Raw genomic sequence first — 25,255 nt, forward strand, 5'->3', positions numbered from 1 at the left:
TTTTTCTTGTTTTTTATTTTCAGAGTGTTCTGTCTCATAACTGTAAAGCTCAGACTCAGTTTGAGGAAAGCCAACGTCCTCCTCCCTCCCGAGTTACAATTAATCTTTTAGTAGTTGTTTTTTTCCGATCAGAGTTGGTCAATCAGGGGTTTTTTGCAAAAAAACTGGCTAGTGGTCTTGCACATAATGACAATCTCGGCTAGCTTACTTACATTCAAAAAGGTAACATGGTCCACGGTAAAATTCCAAAACAAGTCTGTGCCTAGTCTTTACAGGCAGGGACAACTGGCTGCTTAACGGCTTCTGCAAGAAGGCTAAAAGAAGGTGTAAGTGTTAGCCTGAACCCGAACCCTGCGACCTGTTAGTGTGGTTGTGTTGGCTTGAGCACTGACATGTCACTGGGGAGATATTGTTCACCTGAGACCACTTTCATCGAGGTAACTGAAACCAGCTCAAATTTTGAAGGGAGGTCCTTGAACCCTGAAAGGTCAGAGTTTCCAGTCATGCTTCATACACAGCGATATTTGAAAGCAAATCAAAATTGTGGGGTAAACAGATGTCAAGGATTCTTCATCGTGGGAGACAGGCCACGCCAGTCACTTCCCATGACCTGAATCTTCATCAGGATCTCATCTGTCTTCTGTCCACGGCAGCACGAATAGTGATTAACACATAAAAGAGTCAGAGATGTGTGATATGGCGTGCTCTCAGCATATTGCACGCTTTATCTCACCACCAGCACCACCTGATGTGGATGTTACAGGAGAGTCTTTGAAGTCAAGCTGTGGAGAAGAAACGAGAGCAAGAAAAAGACTTATATGCAAAATACAGTGTCGCCCTCAGGGGCTAGCGGAAATATTCATGGCACCGCTTGTTTCAGGTTTGTTGATTTAGCCACTATTTGATTTTTACTCTTTGCTTTGCTTTTTCCACTGGTGTTTTCACACTGTTTGAGTTTGCTCAGGAAAATGCTGTGATTACCTCTTTAGCCCTGATTAAGACCTTCATATACATGCGCGCTGTGCAAGAATCAATGCCAACTACGGCACAAACCGCCGGTGACATTTTCAGTGGCAACTTCGGCTCTATTCCCACATAATCCTTCTGATCCTCCTGATGAACAGATGTTGTTTTGTGACAGAGAGAGAAAGGAGATTCATTGTGTTCCGATAGGAATTCTGGTAACTTGCATTTAACAGTCGCACATATGTGTCTTAATACTGTGCATGCTACCCACAAAACCATGTGGGTAGCATGCAAACTACACGATATTCCTTATTTTCATAGATTCACTATAACGGAGGCAAAAAGCTTATTAAATATGCTCAGTGATGCTGTTGTGCCTCTGGTGCTTGATCATCACCCAGCTTTTGTTTCCAGCTCGTACAGAGCACAAAAGAGGGTGAACTTCAAAAATAAAGGAATAAAATGCAGGTTCAGGATGTTTCTTTGTCATCTCAGGCAGATGTTAGCATTCATAAATAGTCCATACTCCTGCTGCCGCTGATTCTCTGCAACTCTTATAAGCACATTAAAATGGTTTGAGGATATTTCTAAATGTAAAGACTGTCATTTAGAAACAGAAGTGTGCATATGCATTTGTTTTTTCCAGTAATGTCACACATTGATTAAGTTTCTCCTAAGTGATAGGTAACTGTTTCCATGGTTACATTGCCAAAGAGCTGGGCTGGCAGGTGATGCGATACAACTTGATGGTGCAAGTTTTGCAAAGGATTTTGTGGGAGAGAGAAATTAAATGCTGTGGACAGTTTGTGTATTCAATATTTTATCTTTTTGCAAAAATCATCCCAGAATATTAATATTTGACATATTTAGTCTATCCTCTTGCCTTCCCTGGTGCAAAGCAGTTATAACACATCCTAAGTTAGCTAAAAGGAGGTGACGACAATAATCCAAACCCCCTCTTTGTTAACTGCCTTAATGAGCTGGGAGGATGTGAGCTGCAGAGGAGCTTCTTATGAGATTTTCATTTTCCTTATTCTCATTAGAAAAGCTGCAACTACCGAGTTGATTAGCCTCAGATTCATTGGCGTCTATGTTTATCATGAAGGCTGATGGATAAAAATAACTTCCTGTTATGCCATTTGTAGTCCGGTGGGAGAGTTGATCATATGTCCAGCCTGTGGTGACTGTTGGATGAACTTCCCAAGCTCCATCCTGCAAGGGACTCTTAAATGCCACATCAAGGAGTGTAGCCACCCTGATCACCACACTGTGTAGTCATGTGGATGACTTCTAAATGTCCTTCCTGCTCCCCTCTCCCCACGATGTTGACTCGAAGGAAATGTATGAAGCTTATCACAAGATAATAGATCATAAATTGGAACTGAACGTTCTGTAACAGAGCCCCATTCATATGCACACACGCATGCACGCATGCACACACACACCACTCCCATGTGGATTTCTCCCAGAGCTCCCGACCTCCGAATTCACCATTCGTTATTCTCAGCTGTCGCCTCATTTGAGGTCATCTTTTATGAATTACTGTAGTAACTATGTGGTCTAATAAGTTTTGGGGCGTTTATGTGAGGTTGCGCCCTGCATGTCCTCTACTGTGCAGTGCAAAAATAGAAGAGTCAACCTCTGAGGGTTTTTTTTCTTCTTAATGGACTTGTGCCATCTGCAAGCTAGTCTTTCCTCCGCTGACGTCACACTGGCTGCAGTTTGTAGACCAATGTGTGCTTCTGGCAGTGTATGAAGGGCATTTCCTCTTTTTTGACTCAAATCACAAGATATTGTTAAATGCAGAATTTTTCTGTCTCATGAAGGCTTATAAAAATAAATCAAATATTTCAGTCCTTTGAGTTTGCAGATCAGTTTAGAGGAAAACATCATTAGGCAGCCCGCGTGGATCAAAGCAGCTTCCGTTGGTGAACGGCTGCCTCCCGATTCCTCAATCACCTCAGATGGAATATGTCGACATGAATAATTGCAAATCAGCCATGTTCGTCGTGGCACTTCAGTACATCTCCCCCTCTCTTCATCTCCCCACTGCTCATTAATGTTTTAAATGTAGCACACAGTGGATGAAGTGTTTGACTAAATACCAGCGAACGCACAAATACACAAATGTGCGATAAACATGCATCACTAAGCTGAGTGTCTCCTCTAATGGCGATTTCATGAGCTCATTGTAATAGCCTAAATGGCTCCTCTGCGGTTTAGCGCCACTGCTGTTGCTCTCAAGCAGCGTTTATTTATTTATTTTTTTGGTTTCTGCCTTCTGTAACTTCAACACAAATGGGTTTGTCTCTGGTTCCTTGACACACAACCACAGAGACGCTTTTAAATAATAAATCATCATCATCATCACCACAACCAACTACCGGTCTCCATGTTTGGCATCATTTTAGCCTCCTCACTTTCTAGCTTACGCTCTCTTGCACTAAGCTTCCTCTTCTCATCCATATGGAGCAGCCACTGCTGTTGCGCAACCGTCACACTGCATACCAGCTCTAACTGGTCAAACCCATGCACACACACACACAAATCCACACCAGCTCCAGAAATAGACATTCAGAGCGATCGCCTGCAGGATGGAGGTGACCGTTCTAGCATACAGCCAGCTGTCCCTCAGGAGTTGACATTTTCATAGACTGGCACACATGTTACAGATTTCCTCTATCATTCTCGCAGCATGTAACAAACAGACTCGGGACATAATTCATCAGAAAGTTTGGGGACTCTGATCAGCTCTTTGAGCGAATGTTTGGAGCGAATGTTTGTGCCGACTTTGGAACAATTAAAGCATCCAGAATTTGCTCTGAGCTCATAGAAGCTCAGCAAGACACTAAAGCATCCGATAATGATGTTGAAGGTATCCTGTAGAGCCGACCAAAAACAGACTCCTGATGGTTTTAACACTATTTTACAACGATAATGCCCCCATTCGCCTCATATTTACGCAGCTTCACAATCTACTCTTGTAGAATTAAATCTGAAGGGTGTGCCTCATGTTAGCTGTGTGAAGCCCAAAGAGGTACAAGATCAAGCGTTAAATCTAAGAACCACATTGTGCCATACTTTTCACTTCAGTTTCAACCATATCACATTTATCTCATTTACTAAAGAATTAATCAATTTATGCACATGCCAGGAAAAAGAGAGATGGTAAATTGATGCAAATAGAACCTAATTGCTGCTCTACTTTGCACTTGTAAAACCCAGTTGCAGGTGTTAGAATGATGAGCTGTAAGATTGTGTTTAAATCCCAAATGAGACGCTTCAAAGCAAAAATCAATCTATAATATTTAATACGGCAACTGCAGTACTGCTTTGTTGCAATCAAATAACTACTTGAGTCCTCACAGTGCTGGGCCCAATTAAAGCCCGTTTCACTTTTTTTAAAGCAAAATTATAATGAAGCTAGAAAGAGGGAGACACGAGGGACAGGAGCATCTCTGAAGCTGAACACCAGTCCTTAAGTTTAGGACAACCCAACTTGACGTCGGCTTCCAGACAAACAATAAAAAGAGCACCGTGACCCCACGACCTCTCTGTCTGTATCCCTTCCTCAGTGTGTCCTTTGTTTCTTTTCTGTATGATTCTCCTCTGTCTTCCTTTTTATCTCCACTCACATCTGCACCCACAGTTTTAGTGTGATGATTTAAACCTTCATCTCCAGAGTGTTATTGAAGATTCGTTTGCTCCTAATAACAGTCGGTGCACTGAAGAGAGGGAAGATGTTATTGACTTCCACCTTAGAGCAGCAAGCTGGAAGAGCGGGCTTTCATGGATGTTCGGTCAGGTTTTCATTCACGTATCTGCGATTTCCAGCCTGCCTTTTAATTTCTATTCATATATAAATATTCAGCATCAGTGTGCACTACTAGACATAGTAAATGTTATTAACGAAAACCCCATTAATAAGTAACATGATTTAATAAAATGTTCATGCTGGATTTCATCGTGATTCATTATGTGAAGAAACAGTGACACAACACGAGTGTGTGGAACACGCTGTCCAGTTAATTCCATTTAACCGCTGACATGCAGCCATCCCTGCTGTGGCCTGTCTCTGCTAATTTTAGAAAGCTGTGCACGGATGTGCCGGAGCTGAGGTTGGTTCAACCAAGCCACCCCTGAAGGTGTTTGCGCACTTGTTAAGACAACATATGTAGCACAGAAATGGGTGTAAAGAGATAGAAGAGTCGAAGTGTGGCATGGGTAGGTGGGAGGTATGTTCAAGCATGCAGCGGCGTGGCCTCTGGCATCAGTCTTGGTGCCATGCACGTGACCTGGCTGTTGTGCATGTGAGTGTCCTCTTCACTTGAGTTTTTTACACCACTCATACACTCCGTATTTGTAGATCATATTCTTATATTTATATAACCACTCCTTTTTATTTCCTCAGCTGCTTTTATTGTATTTAAGGGTTAAAACAAGCAGGCTAAAGGAAGTCTAATCCATTCTTACTATGATCTCTTAAAGGAGTTGATCACTGCAAAGGCATGCATTTAACACACACACACTGTTACACACTCTGAGTGAGAGTCACATATTGTTTTGGCTACAGGCTACAACTGGTTCTAACTGGATTTAAAGCTACAGCAGTTTCATTTTTTCCCTCTCATTTTCTGGGGCTCAGTGTTGACTATGCTTCCCAGACCGGTTTGATTTAAGCGCCTGTTAATTGTATCCAAAAATAAAGGTTGTTCTTTGCAGTCTTCTGCAATTTCCTCATTGCACGGTGGACTGTAACAGAACCAAGATTGGTTCACCTCCACCTTTTAATAATCTCCAACCTGATGATGGTGGTTCAGGCTGTTTACATCCATAGCAGCTCCTTGCTCACATCTGGATTATAATGACTTTAAGAGTTTTCATGATGAGTCATGTTTATTCCATTGTTCCTTTTAGGGCCCCACTCTTCCCCTTTTTTAACCCTTCACCTTCCTGGATGCAACTAAATGTTCCTGTAGCGCAGGAAAGAGTTAAGTTACAGAGGTAATAAATATTACATGGCCTCTGTTTCAACTGGGAATGAGCGCTAATCTGTTTCAATTGCCAGAGAGGGATCTTGGCTCCCTTTAGTTTTTGTGAGTTTATGACACCTGTAAGGAAGAATAGTAATACGAATAGTAATAGTAAAAAGAATAAGAATAGGAATAAATGACATTTAGGAAAAGAAAAGCGTCAGTGGTAACTTCATTTGTTAAAAGGTTTGAATTGTGGACCCCGACATTCAAGAATAAAGAGATTAAATGTGCCGGAATATCTCAGATACCATATCTTCCAATAATTAAAGTCATTCATGCACAATCCTTTTTTAAAATTCTGTATCATTTCATTTCATTTCAATTCAGTAAAAGTAATGTCAAAATGGGCACAACTTATAAAAAGACAGAACCCTCATATTTATCTATTCCTCTATTTATAGATTACATGTAAGTTTTATTTCGTGTTTTCTCTGTGAGAAAACCTTTGCGTCAACCTCACAGAGGCAATTTGCAACATGAATTTTATATCAGCTCTCACAGCTCCCATGTGTCGTTACACATTTGGAAACTGTGTCAAGCAATAAGACTCCTTAAGAAAAAAAAAATCCAAAACATTCTGAATTAATAAATGAATTCAAACCCATCCCAGTTTTTGTCTGTATAAAATAGATAAATGCATATACAGTAAGTCAATTATTTAACTATGGCCGTTCAAACACGGCATATGCACCTCTGTGCTGTGATGTCACTGTAGGCATATTAGGCACTCTTGTGCCTATAGATGATGTAATGGGGAAATTGTCACATTGTCAAGCTCAGCAATGTTGGCATCGACTTCAAAATAGAGTTTAAACTTGGAAAAATGGCCAGTTATGCAAATGAATGCCAGCTTTAACAAATGAAGTTAGAGTGGGTGATGGAGTTGTGGGCTGGAACAGCTCTTGTCTCGAGGTAACGACGGTAACGGCAATGCGCGGCTTCATGCTCCGCGGCTCCATCCACGGGCAGCGCGTGAACTGACAGAGACTGATGTGGCGAGGAGGAGGCACGGCTGGGCTTCTGACAGCAGAGATAATAGCCAATAAGGCGACGCCACAGCGGATGATTGACAACCTCTGGGAAAGGCCTTGCCTGCCCTGTCTGCCTGCGGGAGAACCAAATTATGTGGAGCCAAACCCCGCTCAGATGTATCCATACTAAAAATATATGGACTAACGCTACATTGCACAAATACATATATATTATCGCACATACACACACACACATGTTATTGACAGGTTGTCGGCCGCTCAGTGAATGCTAGAGGCAAATTAGCTCCCTTGTTACGGTGCGAAACCCATTTGTTTCTTAAACTCATTGATTTTGAATAACAATTTTAGATCAAAACGTATCTGGAATAGTTATAAAGCACCACAGCTCCCAAACCCAGACAGGTGAGGAGAGAGACTACCAAAGCGATGTTCTGAAGAAGACTGAATGTATGCGGAACTGATACGACACTCACCGCCATCACTTCAAATTGAAACGCGGGATGGCAGCTGTCAGCCTGATGCAACAGTCGGCATTCAGGAGACGGGAGATAAAAAACAACTCGGCTGCCTTCATATTATTGAAGGGCACACGTTCAAACGGACATCGCTAAAGTGGCTGTAATAGTTCTGGATGGTGGTTGAAAATGTGGTAAAACAGTGTTTCAGATCATTTTCAGCGAGGGTCAACCTTTCAAAGCCCTCTTTTTTATCAGGAAGGGCAATGGTTTCTCATTTTGGGATTTTGGGATTTGTTACTGTGTTTCCTCTGCCTACCGTTGCAAAGCAATCTATATGTTAATGTGGCCCAGGTATACTGTAGTTTTTGTTTGTTTTGAGAGAATTTATTGTAATGTTGCTCCCATTTCAACAAGTACCACTGGCTGCAGAGACAGAGAAGGCTTCACTTTCAAAGTGTACAAAGGCAGGCATCTTTTCTGCTTAATTTAATCACACCTTCAGACAGCTGTTCACGGCACTAATGGTGTAATTAGCTCCGATCATCTTTAAATTAGCCGCTAATATCAAGCAGATTGCCTAGGCAAATATAGACCATTATTGTGGATATAAGTGTGCCATTATTACAGTACTGAGCAGCTTTTTTGTGAGTCATCTCCCTCACCGTATGCATGTAGTGGTCTATTGTGACCTGTTCTCCTTCTCTTCCACCTTTAACTGCCAAATATTAGCAACAGGGCCCAACAACCACATCTGTCTTCCTCCCTTTGGCTGCTTTGCAAACTCATTCTCATCCCCACACTCTCTCCCCTGCATTCGCTCCGCACAATTGCCTCACTTGATGGGATTGGACCTCGGGCTCCTGCCCTCATCTATAGACTCCCCCTCCCGCTGCCATTCACACCATCCCCCCTGTTGTCACTCCAAACCTCATCACTCACTGGAGCTTTAGCAGCCAATAAGAAGCTTTAGTGACACACATACACAAGTCTGACGCCGCCATGACAGTAGCCAGGAGGAAGCTCTGAAGCATGTCCAGGTTAATGCAGACAAATTACCTACTTATGTGCGGATTCAAGACAGGAAAAAAAAATAGGTGGGACATACCTAAGAACATGCCAAAGCATCAACATTTTCTGACCGCAAACCAAGTCTATCTGGCTATTTAGCCACCATCTTGCTCCGTCTCTCCTCTCTTTCTCTGAAACAAACCTACAATTTTCTGAAAGGCTGAGGTGACATCAGCAACGTGGGCGTCTTATGGACCGACTATTCCATACACAGCACAAGTTCATTTACTTTCTTCATCCTAGACATAGAGTGCACTAATTTCAACTTCAAAGTTTCAGGATTTAAGCATCCATTCTTTTTTCCATGGCCCTCTCCTCTGGTCATGTTTGTGAGACTCGAAGCGTAGCTGCGTTGATATGCTGGGGAGGGAAACGTGCAGGACATCCGGATGGTCTCGTGTGTTATTACGGTTCATCACTGCTGCAATCACTGGGGACGGCTCTCCACTGCTATTCTTAACACGGTGTCACCTCCTTTCCCTGGAGAGCTATTGGAAAAGTCTCCGTGTCCCATCCTCCTGTGTCCCTCGCTCGTTCTTCTGTCCTGTTTTCTGGCGCCTCTGTCTCCCTCCCAACAGTCTTTCTTTTCTCTCTTTGCTGACTCTGCTTCCATCTCCTTGAATCCGCTTTGTTCTGCAGTCTTTTGCTTCCTCCGTGTCACTTTTGTTCACGCTTATCTGGCGCTGTCTCTTGTTGTCACTCCTCCCTCGGTCCGTGCGTGCAGACATCAGCGGCGCTATCAGACAGGTTGTCCGCTGTGACTTCACAAGGTTACGTGAAACACGAGACGAGAAAAGAAGTGTCAAGGGTGGCACGTCAACGTCTTAGATACGTCACGAGAGATCTCCAAATGTGCCATTAACAGCAAATAATATTATCTTTTCCAACCTGTCGTCCACATCTTTATTATACTGTATTGCTTAAAATATAGTTGTGATAATGAGGCTGTTAGATATTCTTCCCTTGTCAGTCCCGCCTGCCTTTGAAGAGGATCGTCTCCCACCATGCTACGAATTTATTTGACATGATTGAGTTTTCTGCTGCCCAGGTTTGTGGTTCCTGTTTACATTTGGCTCCAGCCCTGCTGCTTGAACTGTTTCTGGATAGTGAACGAGGGATTTTTCACATTTTCTGTTGCATCTGTCATGTGGGTGGAAACCACAACCTTGAATGTCTTTGCATCCCCGGGGTAAGTATTATCTCTGTGTTCCGGAACTCGCTTATCAGGAAAACGTAGCATAAACATTCATTTGATGTTTTGGTAGTCGATGCACATTAGGTTCCCTTCCACAGAGCAAAGTCTCCTTGGGACTAACCGGGATGCCTGCTTGTGTTGCCAGGCTTGGTTTATACTTTTACCACGATAACCCCATCACTTCCTGTTTCTAATCTTATCATTAATCTCATCCGGTTTCCTCCTTATTTGGTTTTGGGCCCTGCAGTGATTAGGCACTCTTTGTTAAGTTTTTTAAATTACAAGTTTTTGGCCCCGGTTCTGCGAGGCAACAGCAGACACCCCTGAGGTCAGACTGTAGAGCAAACGCACGGAGGCTGTGAGCGTTAAGGGGCAAGTGGAAGAGAAAGGGAGACGGTAATGAAGGAGCTAATTGCTTCCAGTGGATTTTGAAATCGAACCCCATCCCCCAGTGCAGGGGCCTGGTAGTGCGCAAATGGAATATTGATGACCGTAGCGAAAATAAGGGAAAATGACCCCGCTGTATGATCGATTTGAAAGCCACAGATCTGTGCAGGACATGTCTCAATAGGCAACACATTTCACCCGTTTTTTATGGATCCGTATACACTTACCACAGGTTTAATATTGCTGAGACTGCAAATATTAGCTTATATTAATTTGCAGTCTCTATTATTCATAACGGCAATGCTTATTGATAGTCTACATGCCCAGAGCAAGTTTTTAATTACATCTCTATAATCAATCCCCAAACAGAAATTGAAATATATCCGAGTAAGTTTTTGGTGAAACACGATGATGTGAAATAAAACAAGACTTTAATAATCAAAGTAAGATGACGCTTGAGGAAGGACCAAATTATGTGTAACCATTTCTTTGAACAAGCTGCTAAGGAGAATATTGTATTTGCTCTATCGGGACTGTAAATAATATCACCTGTAATCCTTTTTGATGCCATAAGCCGGGTTTATTAGGAGTAAGGTGGCCTAATTAAAGTTTGTTAAATGCAAAAAACATCTGCGACACCAACTCCCATTCGACCAAGCACGAGTGCCCATAATCATGTGTCTGGAACTGATCCAAGAGAGGATTACCTCCTCCGTGCATACATACATGTGTCTTTCCTCCAGGGTTTTATATTTTCACTTTTTTTTTCTTTTTGCTCGTCACATACACACCCGCAGCAATGGTCCCAAAGCCAGCCTTCTGAGCATACGTGTGTATGATCTACCACCAGCCGGGCGGTAGGACGGTAGGGCGGTAGGACCGAGGATGAATTGGTGGCATTCCTTCAGCCGGGAGCACATGTTCATCGATTTCTCCAACCCAAGTGTAACGTCTGCTGGCATTTCATATTACTCAAATCAATCACTTGATATGAGCGCCGCTGATGGGACACGTAGGCTGGTTGAGACCCAAATATCTTCCATCGTCCACCCGGCGGGCATGGATATGTGTCCCTCCGTGCCCCCGGACTGAAAGCATCCAGGCTTGTAGACATTGTGAGGGGTTAGAAAGGGTATAGCTCTGCAATATTGTTCAATGGATGTTACCATAGCTAGAAAGTTTAGTTGAATTGTAGCTTGGGGATTATTTGATCAGTGCGTAATCTCTGACATAAAGGCCATAAAATAACTGGAGGTAGAGTTTTGTTCAGCCCTCATGCCGCCTCATGCTGCTGCCTTTCTGTTTTGTGCCGTCTGTGTGGTAATAATAGGTTTCTATTTATTCCTCTGGCACAAGGATGAGGGCTTTCACAGGGTCTTTGCTGCTTCCATACTATTTAGGCTTGTCTCCGTGTTTTGTAGAGACGTGGGTTTGGCACCGAGGGGAGAATTTTTCCATGACTGAAATCAACACCGTGTCATCTTAAAGCTCCATTCCATTTCCCTTTTGTTTCTCCCTCAGCATTGTCATCCCTTCTTACCCTCTTCTCCACAACACTGCTCCCTCGTGTTTACATATAGCCCGATCCAACACAACAAACTGCAGCTTTACAGCCTCCTGCTTCGACGCTTTTCCTTCGCATCACTCCATTCCTACGTTCACCGGTGCTTTTCCTCCCCTCACTTGTGGTGCGATGATGGCTTCTCGTTGAGCGCACAAAAATAAAATGCAGCTCAAAGCACTGAAGAGGCATAAATCATTTTATTGTTGGCAGGGACGCGGTGTTTCCAAGTCCCATCACTGCCAAACTGGTTGCTTTATTGGTCTGATTTCAATTTTTTTGCTGTCTAGAACACCATGTTTCAGGTCTATTAACATTTGCGTGCTGCCATTAAAGCAGCGAATGTCCTCAGTTCCTTTTCTCTGCGTTTCTTCAACTCGGATCAGAAGTAGCAAGTGTCTATTTACTTGGCTAATCATACGGAAATATAACTTTCTCAAAGTTATATTTCATTGCACTGGTATTAATGTTGTTTGAGCATCTTACTCTTAACCTCAGCCTGGCAGTTTCCTTCTGCTCTTTTCTTCTACTCCTACCCAGCTTTTACCTGTTTTCTGTCTAGAATTCTTTCTCTGTTGTCTGTGTTGATCCAAAAAAAATGGGCTCAGGAAGTCACTTTGCAACAGCAGGCTGAAACTGCAAAACAGGCTTAGTTTGATTTATGCACCCCATTAGTGGAGAATAGTGTTCCATCATAAGTCTTCTGCCTGTCTAGAGGCTATATGTGAAACCTAAACCCACGGTCGTGCAGATAGGATTTTATGATCTCAACAGAATGATGGGATTATCATAGCTGTAATTATGGGGAGCGGTGCATTGTGTTTGTGTTTGCCTCTGCGAGATTTTATATTCACTGCATCGTGATTGATGGGACCAACACCAGTGCTTGGCTTGGTAAAAGTTTTACAATTAATGCATGTAATGCAAGTGAAAATGAGCACTCATGCTTGTCAGGACCCATGAAAATCTGATCAGTGACATATGATAAACACAACCGACGTGTTTCTGCTCTCCCAATTGTCCAGTTTTTAAGCTACTGGGGGTGAAAAATCCTCTAATGTCTCGTCTGGCTCCAGTCTTCATATGGATTTAGGCATCAATCCACAACTGATCAGAATTAACTACAATAAGTTCAAATCAAACATGACACACTACTTCATTTTGACCAAAGCACTGTAAAAATGTGGGAGCTGTGTGTGTGTGTGTGTGTGTGTGTGTGTGGTGTGTGTGTGTGTGTGTGTGTGTGTGTGTGTGTGTGTGTGTGTGCACATGCCCCACCGCCAAGGGGTGACAAGGTCTCAATTTTTGTAGCAATTTTTTGCCCTCGTTTTTCCTTTCTGGTTATTCATGCACACATTATATCCACAGAAAGCAAAACCTGTAGTGGATTAAACCAAATTAAAATGTCAAAAATGTGCCAAAATTAACATTTCTCTTTTTTCTCCCGTCTTTTCAGCGAGAGAAGAGAATGTGGCCACATTCCGCGGATCGGAGTATTTCTGCTACGACCTGTCTCAGAACCCCATCCAGAGCAGCAGCGATGAGATCACGTTGTCCTTTAAGACCTGGCAGAGAAACGGCCTCCTGCTCCACACAGGCAAATCCGCCGACTACGTCAACCTGGCGCTAAAAGATGGAGCCGTCTCCCTCGTCATCAATCTGGGTTCCGGGGCCTTTGAGGCCATCGTCGAACCAGTCAATGGAAAGTTCAATGACAATGCCTGGCACGACATCAAAGTGACGCGCAACCTGAGACAGGTAATCGGAGGTTGTGGTGATGGAGTTGCGGAACAGGTGGAATTTTTACAGCTTGTCTTTGTTTTAAATCAGATGCTTTCAAGAGCTTTGTGAGACAGAGCTGAATTGAGAATATCACCCTGTTCTGATTGGTTCTCATTCCATCACCACAGTTCAGAGACGTTATTGACGCAGATGTCACTGTAATATAATTTGTAAATACATGGTTTTTGCTTTTGTCGTTCATTTTAGTTCATGTTTTGATTTATTTTCTTCTTGAAAGGCTTGAAAACAGGGTTTTACGGCAACTGTGCAGATAATGGATGTGTTAGACCACATGTTCTTTGACCTTCAGTCTCGTCTATAATATAACCTTTTCTGATATTGTTTTGCTTCGCGCGTCAGCTGCGGTGATCTTCTTCTCATTTGCTTTTATTCTTGTTTGCAAATTATAGACTGTGAATTTAAAACCCTGCAAAGCGCATTTGAGCCAGCAAGTAACGTAGTATTTAGCCATTAGTCATTGAGAATATATTAGCTGAACACTTCACCTCCAAAGTTTTGCTTACAGTGACCTAACAGTCATTATGATGAAGGTATTGGAGCGTGCAATAATTTTCAGGCATAAGAAGCCATTCAAAAACCTCGAGAGGCAGAGCTAAAGACAGAGATGTAGAGCTACTGTTGCCAGCCGTCTGAGTCGACCTTTAGTTTGTCTGCAGGCAGATGAAACATCATGTGTGACTCTCTGAGGAGCACATCAAGTAAGTATAGATATTTTCTGTCCCGCCCCAACAGCCAGCCACGTTGTAAAGGCTAAAATGTGCTTTTGGGTCGTACCTACGCTGTGCGCTGCTGTTAGTTTGCCAAAGCAGAAGGTCCAACACAGACACCTTTCTCATGACTGACTTCCTCCCAGAACCAGCAGATCTTAACACAGACAACAATAGGAAGACTGGTCCTGCTCCAACATTCCACACAAAGGCTACTTGAATTCATTTGAATTAGTCTGTAAACAAATTCAGCCTTTGTGCATCTCTTTAAACTACTGGAGATACTCTCAAAAGCTATAAAGTTGTGGAAAACAATAGAGGTGGACGTTATAAATGCTGAGCGCTCATGCCCACTGAGGGTCCTGCCTTGTATGTGAGCCTCAGCAGTTTAGAACCCGGCACTGCTAAGATAAAACACTGCAGCTTTGAATTCCAGCAGGGCAACGTGGTCAGGAGGTTATCGGCTAGAAACCGAGGGCGACTTACCTTTACTCCTTCCTTTTACAGCTCCGTCCTTCAGTCATTTTCTTTTCTCTTTGAGAGACACACTTTTGTTAATAGTGGTGAAAAGAAAACACTACGAGCTTTGTTGGAGCTTAAGCCATCCTATGCAAATTTTTATTTCCAAAATGTCCATCATTAGACAGAAATTCTTTTTTTATTTTTTATTTTTGTTACAGGACTGTGGCTTAGAAAATTTGGCTAGGATGGCAAGAGGACATCTAATTACTGCAACAAATCTGACAAAACATGTAGTGTTTTTTCCTCACTGCAATACTAACTCATTCATGAAGAAAGTCATTTTACTACTAACAGTATCTAACCAACTAATGTACTAACTGACATCCTAATTCTCCATCGTTGCTTTTTGTTTTGTTTCTTTTGTCCATCCTTATTAACAACCTTTTTTGTTCACTATTCTTTTGATTTCCTTTCTTCCCCTTTTTCTGGAAAGCAATCAGGCATTGGACACGCTATGGTAAACAAACTACATTGTCTGGTAGATATCATTCTTATTGTCTTTTTTTTGGGTTTGCCGTGTGTCCCCTCCCCCTCTCTTCTTTTTATTTGTTCTCTTTTGAGTTCCATCCTAGACACTCTTATCAAAAAATGAGGAGATGGGTTTGTATTACCGGGCAATTCTTTCTTCGCTTCTTCTCAATTTCCTCCCTGACCTGCCAAGAACCTTCTTCTTTACCCCACAATACCCCATCCTATTTTTTTTCACTTTGGCTTTTACTTTTTCTCTTTCTTTCTTCCACATTACTGCAGAATTACAACAAGTAAAAAGAAAAAAATAGACTCATTTGCCTTTGTCGGGGCAATGTACTTTTTTCTTTTTTTTTTCCACACAAAAGTCCCCATTTTTTGTGAGGACTGTCGTCCAGAACTGACAGAAGCTTACCACAATTCCAAAGACGGTGACCTCAACACTGAAGGCATAATGACACAAAAAGTGGCAACCCTTTATTTCTATTGCGGGAGCTCTGACAGTTGTTTCCAACTCACTATATGGCGCATGGCATGCCCACACCACATCGACATCCTCACTGAACCTCCGCCAAAATAACCACTAACACTCGAATTCACCCCTTCATCTTTCACCCATCGGCCCGTCATCTAATCTGCCTTCCCAGTGTGTGTTGTTTGTGGCATGCTGGTCAAAGTGCCGTGCGACTGTTTGACCCTTAACCCCGGGCCCATATGCACCACGTTTCAAAGAATAAACACTGATCCAGGTTGATTGGTCTGGTCAGGTGATGTTGTGGCTGAAACCATGACACCTGAACTAAAGCTGATCACCGATCGGTTATTCTGTGAAAGTACCATATGGGTTCTGGTCTTGAATGTGCATGAGCCTGGTGGCCCTCTGTAGTCTGCCTCAGCTTTGCGCGACGCCATCGATCCACCTCACCTGTCCAATTAAGTGTTTTTAATTTGCTTTCTAACAGTGATGACCTCAGTTTGCGTACCGTTGTTGTGTGTAGAAACCCCCCCCCCCCCACCTTTGTTTTGCATGTGCGTGGATAAATAGATGTCTGCAAGAGAGGGGAGAGCGCGCGACTGGTGTGTGTGAGTTTGTGTGTGTATGTTTACGAGTGTGTGCTCACATGATGTTGGTGTGTGTGTCTGCAGTTAGCAGATAAGTCCCAAAACCTAAGACAAGTGAAATCAATTTGTCCTTGGTTTGAACATTGTACTAACCCTCCCCTGACCTGAAGTCTCGGAACCAAACCTTGGATCCATTCTCTTACCCCCATCAAAGATAAAGAAAATATGCCTCCTGCCATATTTTCTTTACCTGTCCTGTGAATCCTACGGCAAATAACTCCATTAACCAAAATCCCAACACTGTCTGGTCCAAACAAGCAGCCTCAAACTACCAAACGATTCCCCAAAAAAATTAGCTAAAAAACAAGAAACTGGTTAAAATCCTGCTGCGTGGAGCCTAAAGCAGAGTAGCTCACTTCAAATGCAGACCAAGGAAGGACTTTTCTTTCTTTTTTTAAAGGCACAAGCGATCAAATCCAAGAGTGTAATGGCTTGGCTTTGGCTATGTTTTGCACCTCAACAGGTCACTATCTCAGTGGATGGGATCCTCACCACGACAGGCTACACCCAGGAGGACTACACCATGCTGGGCTCTGATGATTTTTTCTATGTGGGGGGAAGTCCCAGCACTGCCGACCTGCCCGGCTCTCCGGTTAGCAACAACTTCATGGGCTGCCTCAAAGAGGTATGAAGTGGAATAAATTCAGAGGAATCATCAATCTGTCTGTCTGAAGTGATATTTGCCTTTTACGAGCTGCCTGTGCAGAGGAGTTAATTACATTTCAGAACTTCTGCCTTTTAATTTCCAAAACTCAATGTCGTCCGTGCAAGAAAATGATCCCCGTTTGCTTCTGTCAGCTTTCATTTGCTCAGTATTCCGGTAAAGCAGCAGCCTGAAGGAAACATCTTTCATGTTTCCGGCAGTTTTAATGTATTTAATATTTAAATCAACCGTTCACCTTCAGTTTTTTGCAGCTTCCCACTGTGAATGATGACAAATGCATAATTTGACCGAAATCTGTGCTTTATAGACTATAAATAATTTTATTATTCCTAGTTTTACCATAATCTTTATTTTACTCACATTAACATGTTGCCATTTGTATAGGAGACAATGAAACGACAATGAAAGATAACTCCTAATATGTTTTCTGCTGATGCAGAAGCCGTTATGTTTCACTTCACTGATGATAACCAAGCAGCCATCAGCAGAGCGCCATAAAATATAAAAAACACAGGTGAAAACTAATATTATCTCTGCTCAGTGCTGTAAGAGACATATCAAGTGGAATGGAAAAATGCAACCCCGGGAATATTAATAGGAACTGTGTTTCATCCTGTGATGAAACTGCAGAACATTTGCAGCGCTGATCGGGTATCAGCTGAACAAATGGTTTCTGTTTCATTAATGGCTCGCAAGTCACCTTAAATTTAGGAGGGAATCAACTAGACAGATTTGCGTGCCGACAGCATCTTGGTTTTCTTGCAATAATTTGTGTAAAATAAAGGACAAATCTGTTACTTCTTAAATTTAGATCTTCACTTTTTTTTCCTACTCTTGTTTGTGTTTGTGCGGTGCCTCACGATGGAGGGTAATATTTTTAAGTTTACTTCAGGGACATTAACACACAACTGCGTCTGGAGCTGGCCGTCTTCCCGGCTGTTGCTTTACTTTCTCAACCTTCTTAGTTCTGACAGGAGCCAGTTTATTGATGTGCTGCCAAGCTCAGCCCAGCACCTTCCAATACGCCTCTTATTCAGCCAGATCGGCTGCTGTCGGACTACAAGACGTTCTGTTTTTAGGATGGGCTCACACACACACACACACACACACATACACACAGTGTCCTTGTCTCCATTGTTTCGTGTGTTCAATTCAGTGAGGCTGACATACACACAAGTGTGTACCTGTTTATTTTCTTAGAGTGAACATTCTTACACCTACAAAACGGTACCATTCAGCGATCTATCGCCATCATTGTACACAACCTTTAGATTCCATTTGAAAGTCTGGATAATCTGGACGCCCTTTAGCAACAAAAACCTCTATTTCTTTTGTTCGTTTTGTTTGCCACGATAGGAAAAGAACAAGGGCTGCATGACAACACAGCAGAACTCCAAATCTAAATCTGTCCTCCTATCAAAGACACCGTCTTCCACTTTTCGTGATCATGTTCGATCCAGAGCGGTTTTAAGGAGGTGCGTTAGCAGCTGCTGATGCTGTTGGGTCCTTTCATGCTTTCCAGTTTTATCCCAGCCGGCGTGAGTCAACGTGAGTTGGCCGTCGAGAGACACTGATTGGTGGACAGAACCGTAGAGATGATTCAAGCTGTGATTATGTTACGATGCTCAAATGTTCATCATCGGCTGCTCTATTAGCCAGGCATGATGCCAGGACCAAGCAAGCTGCACTTAAACCCCAATACACGATGTACTGAAATGAACACCCTCTGGAGCCAAAACGGTCTGCTCCTCTGTTTAATGTATTTTTTTCTTCACGTCTGCAGCTGTTGTCTGAGTCTGTAGGTTCTGAATTCTACGTCCTTAGATAATGTAGGAACAATTCAGTTGGGGCTAATGGTCAGATGCCAGGGCTTCAATATTTCTGTCTGTGTCTATTATCTGACAAAAGTCATTTCAAATGGCAGAAGATCAGAAACAATAATGCACAGATGGAGAAATGTAAAGCAGGAGCTCGCTTAGTGCAGAGGAGGACAAGGATGAAGGCGTGTAGCGCTGCAGCCTGTGAATATCTCTGTTCCTTTTACCGTCTGAAAACAAAAGATCCTGCATTCTGTCTTGGCATGCCCCCCCTTTATTCATTTATGTCCCTGCAGGCTATAAAGGTTGTCATCCTCAGACATCACCACCACTCACCACATAAACACACACACACACATTTCCTTCCAAACACAGCAGGGCGCCACGTGATCAAGGCCTGTGCCCGGCCTTCCTTGTCAGCCCCTCCTTCAGGTCTCGCAGGGCACAGCCGGTGGTACCAGAGCTATGCTGGTGTTTAAACTCACACCCAGGCAGGCGTTAGCGAGGTCCGTGTAAGCAGGTGGGCGACAAAAAACACTGAGGAAAAACACAACAGTGTAGAGGAGGAGGAGGAGGAGGATGAGAGCGGAACATACCAATAATTCCTGTTTTTGAAGCACTTGGCTGCCTCCCGTTAGGTGTGTTTAGGCAACACATACACCCCCTCAGGCAAAAGTTGCCCTGGCCTTGTTTTAGTGGCTTTGATGAGCTCTGAGAGGGCAGTCGGTGAATAATTAGTGCAAATCTGAGAGCTTTTTTTACACTCTAGGAACGGTTTCAGTTTGTCATTTTGCTTTCTTGGTGCAAAATATTTGTCAATTAAAAATTTCAGAATAGGAGGTTTCCTTCTAGGAAAGAATAAAACCGCTGTTATCACACGATGCTAAAGTAAAACTGTACAATAACACATTTAGACCGCAAAAGATACTAACTGCCTATAAGATTAGGTTTATCAACATGTGTTAATTAGTTATTTATATCTAAGTCTGCACAACCAATTGAGAAATAATCATAAAAGCAATGCTGGTTCGGGCAAAAAACTTTAATAATTTAAAAGTAAATAAATTGCAAGCTGCAATATTCAGATATATTGTAATCCTGCCCTTGGCTCAGTGTTAGATGATTTTATTTTCCTGCCCAGTTGGGTCATTTTGTCTTATTATCTTATTATGGAGGCTATTCTGTGGTCACATCTGTATGACTGTAAACACAAAGGAAGAATATGAGGAAGGAACTACAGTGTTCATTTAATCAAAGGAGGGGAGAGGTCAACAATAAACACCCAGTAGAAGAAGTTATACAAACTGACCTACCTTTCGATTAATCCTCTCTCTGTGTCTCTCTGTGATAATATTTGCCCCTGCGTGTCTTTTACCCTGATCTGCTCTGGACAAATGTGTATTTACAAGTCATTTTTTGTGAGGATGAGTAAATCTAGAGTACATCAAAAGCTGCGTGTTTCTTAAATGGATTTAACATCGTCACTGGGCTGAATCATGAGCTAACTGCCAGTGCAGTTGAGGCCAAGAGGACATGAGCACTGATCTGAAGTAGATTAGAGAGTAAATTGTGTGCGCGTGTGTGTGTGCGTGCGTGTGTGTGTGTGTGTGTGCGTGTGTGTATACGTATCCATGCACATTTCGCAATTCCACCCACCTGCCCTTACATCGCCCTTATAGGGCCCAATCGATACAGCATTCAGAAGCAGAGACGGGGAAGGATCTGGGCTTTATGGAGTCGTTACACTCTTGTGCGTCTGAATTATGAATGTGCCCCATAAAGTTGTGGACAGGCTGAAGGATAATAGGAAGGCATGAGCCCAACAAACAAACAAAAGAGGAGTCACACACAGTTGTAGACTTTATGGCATCATTTTGTGTTGGCGCAAACAATAATTCCAATAAATCCACATCTGATGAGGAGCTGCGGCTGATTGCAGAGTTGGTTCTTCATTGTGGCCTGGCTGAAGTTTTAAAGAGTTTTTCCCAGCTGAGGAGAACAGAAAGGCTTTCTTTTGGAAGAGGATCACATATTAATTTCTCTTTACTTCCCTTAAAACTTTTGATTTATGTTCCCCAAAGACGGAGATGTAGCCACTGAACTTTGGCAAGATTTCCATTTCACAACCACGGAGTGACCAGCCCACTTTATGATTCTACATGGCAAATGAGCAGCATGAAAGCTACTCTTTTCTTCTTTCCTTCAATATTCATGTAATATGCAGTTTGTACTCTTGTCAAAGAACAGTTTTAGAGCTTTCCAATTCAAGGTGTGGCCTTCAGAGGCGAGATGTCCAGAAGATATAAAGTTCAGCCGTTCAGTGGGCTGGAGAGAGCTGCCGAAGCATCAAAGATTTCATTGTGTTAAGGAAGGAGGGTAGTCCAAGTCATTAGATACCACTGAACATGGCGAAGAGTCATCATGAAATGGAGGAAATATAGCAGAGCTGTGACCGCACCAGGAGCATTAAGGGAGGAAATAAATAACCTTGTCTGTGGGGAAAAAAAAGTTTCCCAAATATGTATAAAAAGTTTCCAAAAATATTTCATGGTCTGTGGGAACGTTGTTCCACTTTGTCACCTTAATTCCAAAAGCCGTGCTTGGTGTAAACACACCACAGCCCATCGGCAGGAGACCTGCAGCGAGCAGCGCTGGTGGCAGCATCATGCTCCAGGGCTGGAACCAGAGATCTTTATCACCTTCCAAATACCAGTTAAGTTTGGCACAAAGGCCTCAGGTAGAACCCTGAAGATGAAGATTAATCTCACCTTTCAGCAACAACAAAAACGTGCATCCAAATAGATGAAAGGCTGGATTCACCGGAGGAACATCAAAGTTTGGGAATAGCCCAGCTGGAGCCTGGACCGTGGTCCAAGTGGACATCTTTGGGCTGCTCAGAGTTGTGTGCAGAGAAAATGTCCTCCCAGTCTGACAGATTTGGAGCGCTTCTGCGGAAAAGAGTGGACAAATATTGCCAGAGCTCATAGACTCCTACCCAAATAGGCAGCGAAACATTCTGCTGCAACATTCTCAGAATCATCCATATTTGGTTCCTGATAAGTGAGAAAGTTTTCAGCCGAGAATCGCTGCTGCTCACTCGATATCAAAGAGAACAAACTTATTCCTGGAGCAATACCCAGTTGGATTTGCATCCCCATCACAGTTTGATATAGCAAGAAAATGAGGCTGGCTTGACCGGAGAAAAGAGCCTGATGAAAGGTCTGCATCATGGAAGTCATTATCGTTCATCATGCAGGGACCAGGAACACGTGAAGCAGATATAGGGTCACAGAAATCCACAATTTGAGTGGGTTTCCTCTTTAAACAGCCTGAGGTTCAGGGCGGGTGACAGGATGTCAGTTTCCATGCTGGGTTAGGGGTTACAACACCTCCTTTTGTGACATTGCCAATCTAACTGAAGTGGCGTTTTCCTAGATTTAAAAAGAAGGCCTCAAAGGCAACACTTTTAAAACCTTTGAATGCACATTGCAGATAACTATTTCAAGACTGGGAATGTTTATTTTAACACCAGCTATCATCACATTAAAGTAGTGCGTCCTTTCCACTTTGTCAGTGTCAGATCTTGGAATTTTTATTTTTAGCTGTTCTTTTAACTTTTATGAGGAGGAATTTCAGTCGCAGGATGTCATCTCCAGTAAATAATGACGGATCTTGTCACTGCTTCCTGTTGTTTTGCAGTCAAATATATCTTGAATATAGCAGTAAACAAACTGTCAACTTTTAACTCAAAGTCTATGTATGTCAAAGAAATTGACTTCATAAACAGTTTGGCAAACAAACCTGTCAGATCTCATCACTCTTCTTAAATGTTAAAAATCTTGCTGCCACTTATCATATACTATTGCCATCGTATAAATAGTATTCATAATCTAGTGTGAAATATTTTCTAGTGGGAAACTTTGAGATGCGGAAAGAGGAAACTTTCTCAGTTCTTTATACTCGAGTCATAATATTTCCACCTGTATATGGTAATTCAATTTTTTCCAGCCTAAACCCCATCATTCCACCTTTACCAATGCACCACGGCTCTGCTGGGATGCTAACAGCAGACAGCTAACAGCACAGTCTCTGGCTCAGATGACCTTCCAGATCTTTCTTATTCTGCTCTTCCCTTTAATCACTGCCAGCAGCCAGATAGTGAGATGCATAACACATTGTTGCATTGCATTCCAGCTTGCCTAAGTGCCTTTGGGCAAGATAGTGAACTTCAAATTGCCCTTAAGGACATAGCTACCAAAGAGATACTGTATGTAGAGATGTCTGATTTCTATTTTCTTTTAAATCTATGGATGCAGTATGAGTTTTTCCCCCTCTGACACAGTATCATATCAATAACAATTAAAATTGTCAAGTCCAACATCTGTGGATTAAAAGCTCGACAGCATATATTTTGTTATGTGTCACACACAAGAGATTAAGTGTGGCTGTTGCCATCAGTGACAGCTACATTACAGTGTATCATACACACACCCACACACATGCGTGCACACAAGCGAGCATATTTTGAAAGCCACTGGCACATAGTAGCCTCGCAGCATTTAATCTTCTCCATCTCTCCTCTCTCTCTCTCTCTCTCTCTCTCTCTCTCTTTTCTGGTTTGTCTCAGCCCCCCTCAATGTTCAGGTCACCTGTGTTGATTTGCTGTCAAATCTTCCAGGATTATCAGTAATCCCAAAGCAGTAAAATCTGTTTGCTGACAGCTGTGCTCTCTCTAACCGTTCCCTACACACACACACACACACACACACACACACACACACACACACACACACACACACACACACAGCCTGAAATGCAAGAAAGAAATCCTGTCTTTCCTTCACAGGAAGAAAAAAAAACATTAATTTTCTGCATGAGTGGATTCCAACTGATAATATTCCACAGTTTTTACTTTTCTTTTCTTGTATTTGACTATAATGTGGGGCTGCTTGAGGATTAGGGGGTATTTTCTGGATGTAAATAGGTATTATATTGGATGTATTCTCAAAGAGCCACAGATATTCGTGCGGCCTGCCAATTTCAAGCATCACAGGAATGAGTCAGACAATTTAGCCCTTCGTAGCTACTCAGTCAGCAGGTGTTCATTTAAACCAATATCCCATCGTGGATTGTGTACAATCAACTGGATAAATTAGAGTTGAAGCAGAAAGTAAGAAAAACTAAATAGATTTAGACTGCAGATGATATTAGATATATGGATCCAGTTGTCTTCAGACAGGACGTGTGTGATATGGAAGCTAATGCTACAGTGCTGGAGTTGATGGAGTCTTGCAATTAATAGGCAACTACTTCTGCGAGTGAGAGAAACTGACAGGGCAGATCTTCATATCTCTTTGTTTCCCACCAGGTGGTCTACAAGAACAATGATATCCGCCTGGAACTGTCTCGGCTGGCCCGCATCATGGACCCCAAGATGAAACTCCAGGGAGACGTAGTCTTTAAGTGTGAAAATGTTCCCACCCTGGACCCCATCAACTTTGAGATGCCAGAGTCCTACCTGGCCCTTCCAAAGTGGAACACCAAACGCGTGGGCTCCATCTCCTTCGATTTCCGCACCTCAGAACCCAACGGGCTGATCCTCTTCACCCATGGGAAGCCGCAGGACCGGCGGGATGTGAAAGGCCAGAAGAACAACAAGGTGGACTTCTTTGCGGTGGAGTTGCTGGACGGGGGGCTGTACCTGCTGCTGGATATGGGTTCTGGCACCATCAAGGTGAAAGCCACACAGACAAAGGTCAATGACGGCACCTGGCACCATGTGGACATCCAGAGAGACGGACGCTCAGGTAAGAATGAAGGAGACAAGGAAGGAAACCTAAAGCTGCGGTACGGCGTGGCGGCGATTATCTAATTACTTGTCAATGATGCTGTCACCGGCTGTTAAAGTTCAAAATTGAATGTGATAAATCTGGTAGGAACCTCAGTCTCATTATGTCACCTTTTTATTTCAAACACATAATCGGGAATTGCTTCAGTCTGAACTGCAGGCAGTGTCAGAAAATATGGTGCCTTCCCGCGACATCATTTCCAGACCGAGCTAATCACAGCCAGAGCAATAAAAGAGAGCTCGGGACAATATATCACCAACTATTGTGTAAAGGGGTAGAATTCCCTGCAGTATATCTGCAGAATCGTTGCTGTGTATTAGTTTTTAGCATCGCCATTCATCATTCCAAATTGGAAAGCTTCGTTTTTTTAAATCCCAATTTCACGTCATCATAATATTAAATCGTATAGGATATTTTGACATTAAACCCCGTAATAAAAAACCTTGTCACCACCCACATTTAACTTACTGGATGAAACTGACAGCATGACCCTTGCTAAATATTTCCATAGATCCTTGATCTGACACGATTTCTCATACTTGGAGAATATTTCATATCCTATTCATTTGTTCCATACAGTCCTTTAGGTGATTTATTTCACAGGGGAACTTTTCTCCAGATAGTAGCTGACTTCCTGCTT

General features: G+C 42.7%; 1 protein-coding gene across 23 annotated transcripts in view; it reads left to right on the top strand.

Annotated features, from left to right (window-relative positions):
• The window catches only part of nrxn3b (neurexin 3b), a 302,073-nt gene that overhangs the window by 142,094 nt on the left and 134,724 nt on the right, over positions 1-25,255 (top strand). For 15 of the 23 annotated variants that reach the window (XR_008947310.1, XM_057016587.1, XM_057016607.1 and 12 more), the window contains 4 exons: positions 13,120-13,421; positions 15,129-15,173; positions 16,749-16,910; positions 24,135-24,573. Coding sequence is in view for 22 of the 23 variants with exons in the window: in XM_057016587.1 (XP_056872567.1) it covers positions 13,120-13,421; positions 15,129-15,173; positions 16,749-16,910; positions 24,135-24,573 (948 nt within the window). In the remaining variant the exon portion in view is untranslated. The remainder of the gene's footprint in view (positions 1-13,119; positions 13,422-15,128; positions 15,174-16,748; positions 16,911-24,134; positions 24,574-25,255) is intronic. The other 8 variants (XM_057016609.1, XM_057016604.1, XM_057016602.1 and 5 more) reach the window with 2 other exon arrangements.

The sequence above is a fragment of the Takifugu flavidus genome, chromosome 19 (assembly GCF_003711565.1).
Source record: "Takifugu flavidus isolate HTHZ2018 chromosome 19, ASM371156v2, whole genome shotgun sequence".
In the NCBI taxonomy this organism is placed as follows: domain Eukaryota; kingdom Metazoa; phylum Chordata; class Actinopteri; order Tetraodontiformes; family Tetraodontidae; genus Takifugu; species Takifugu flavidus.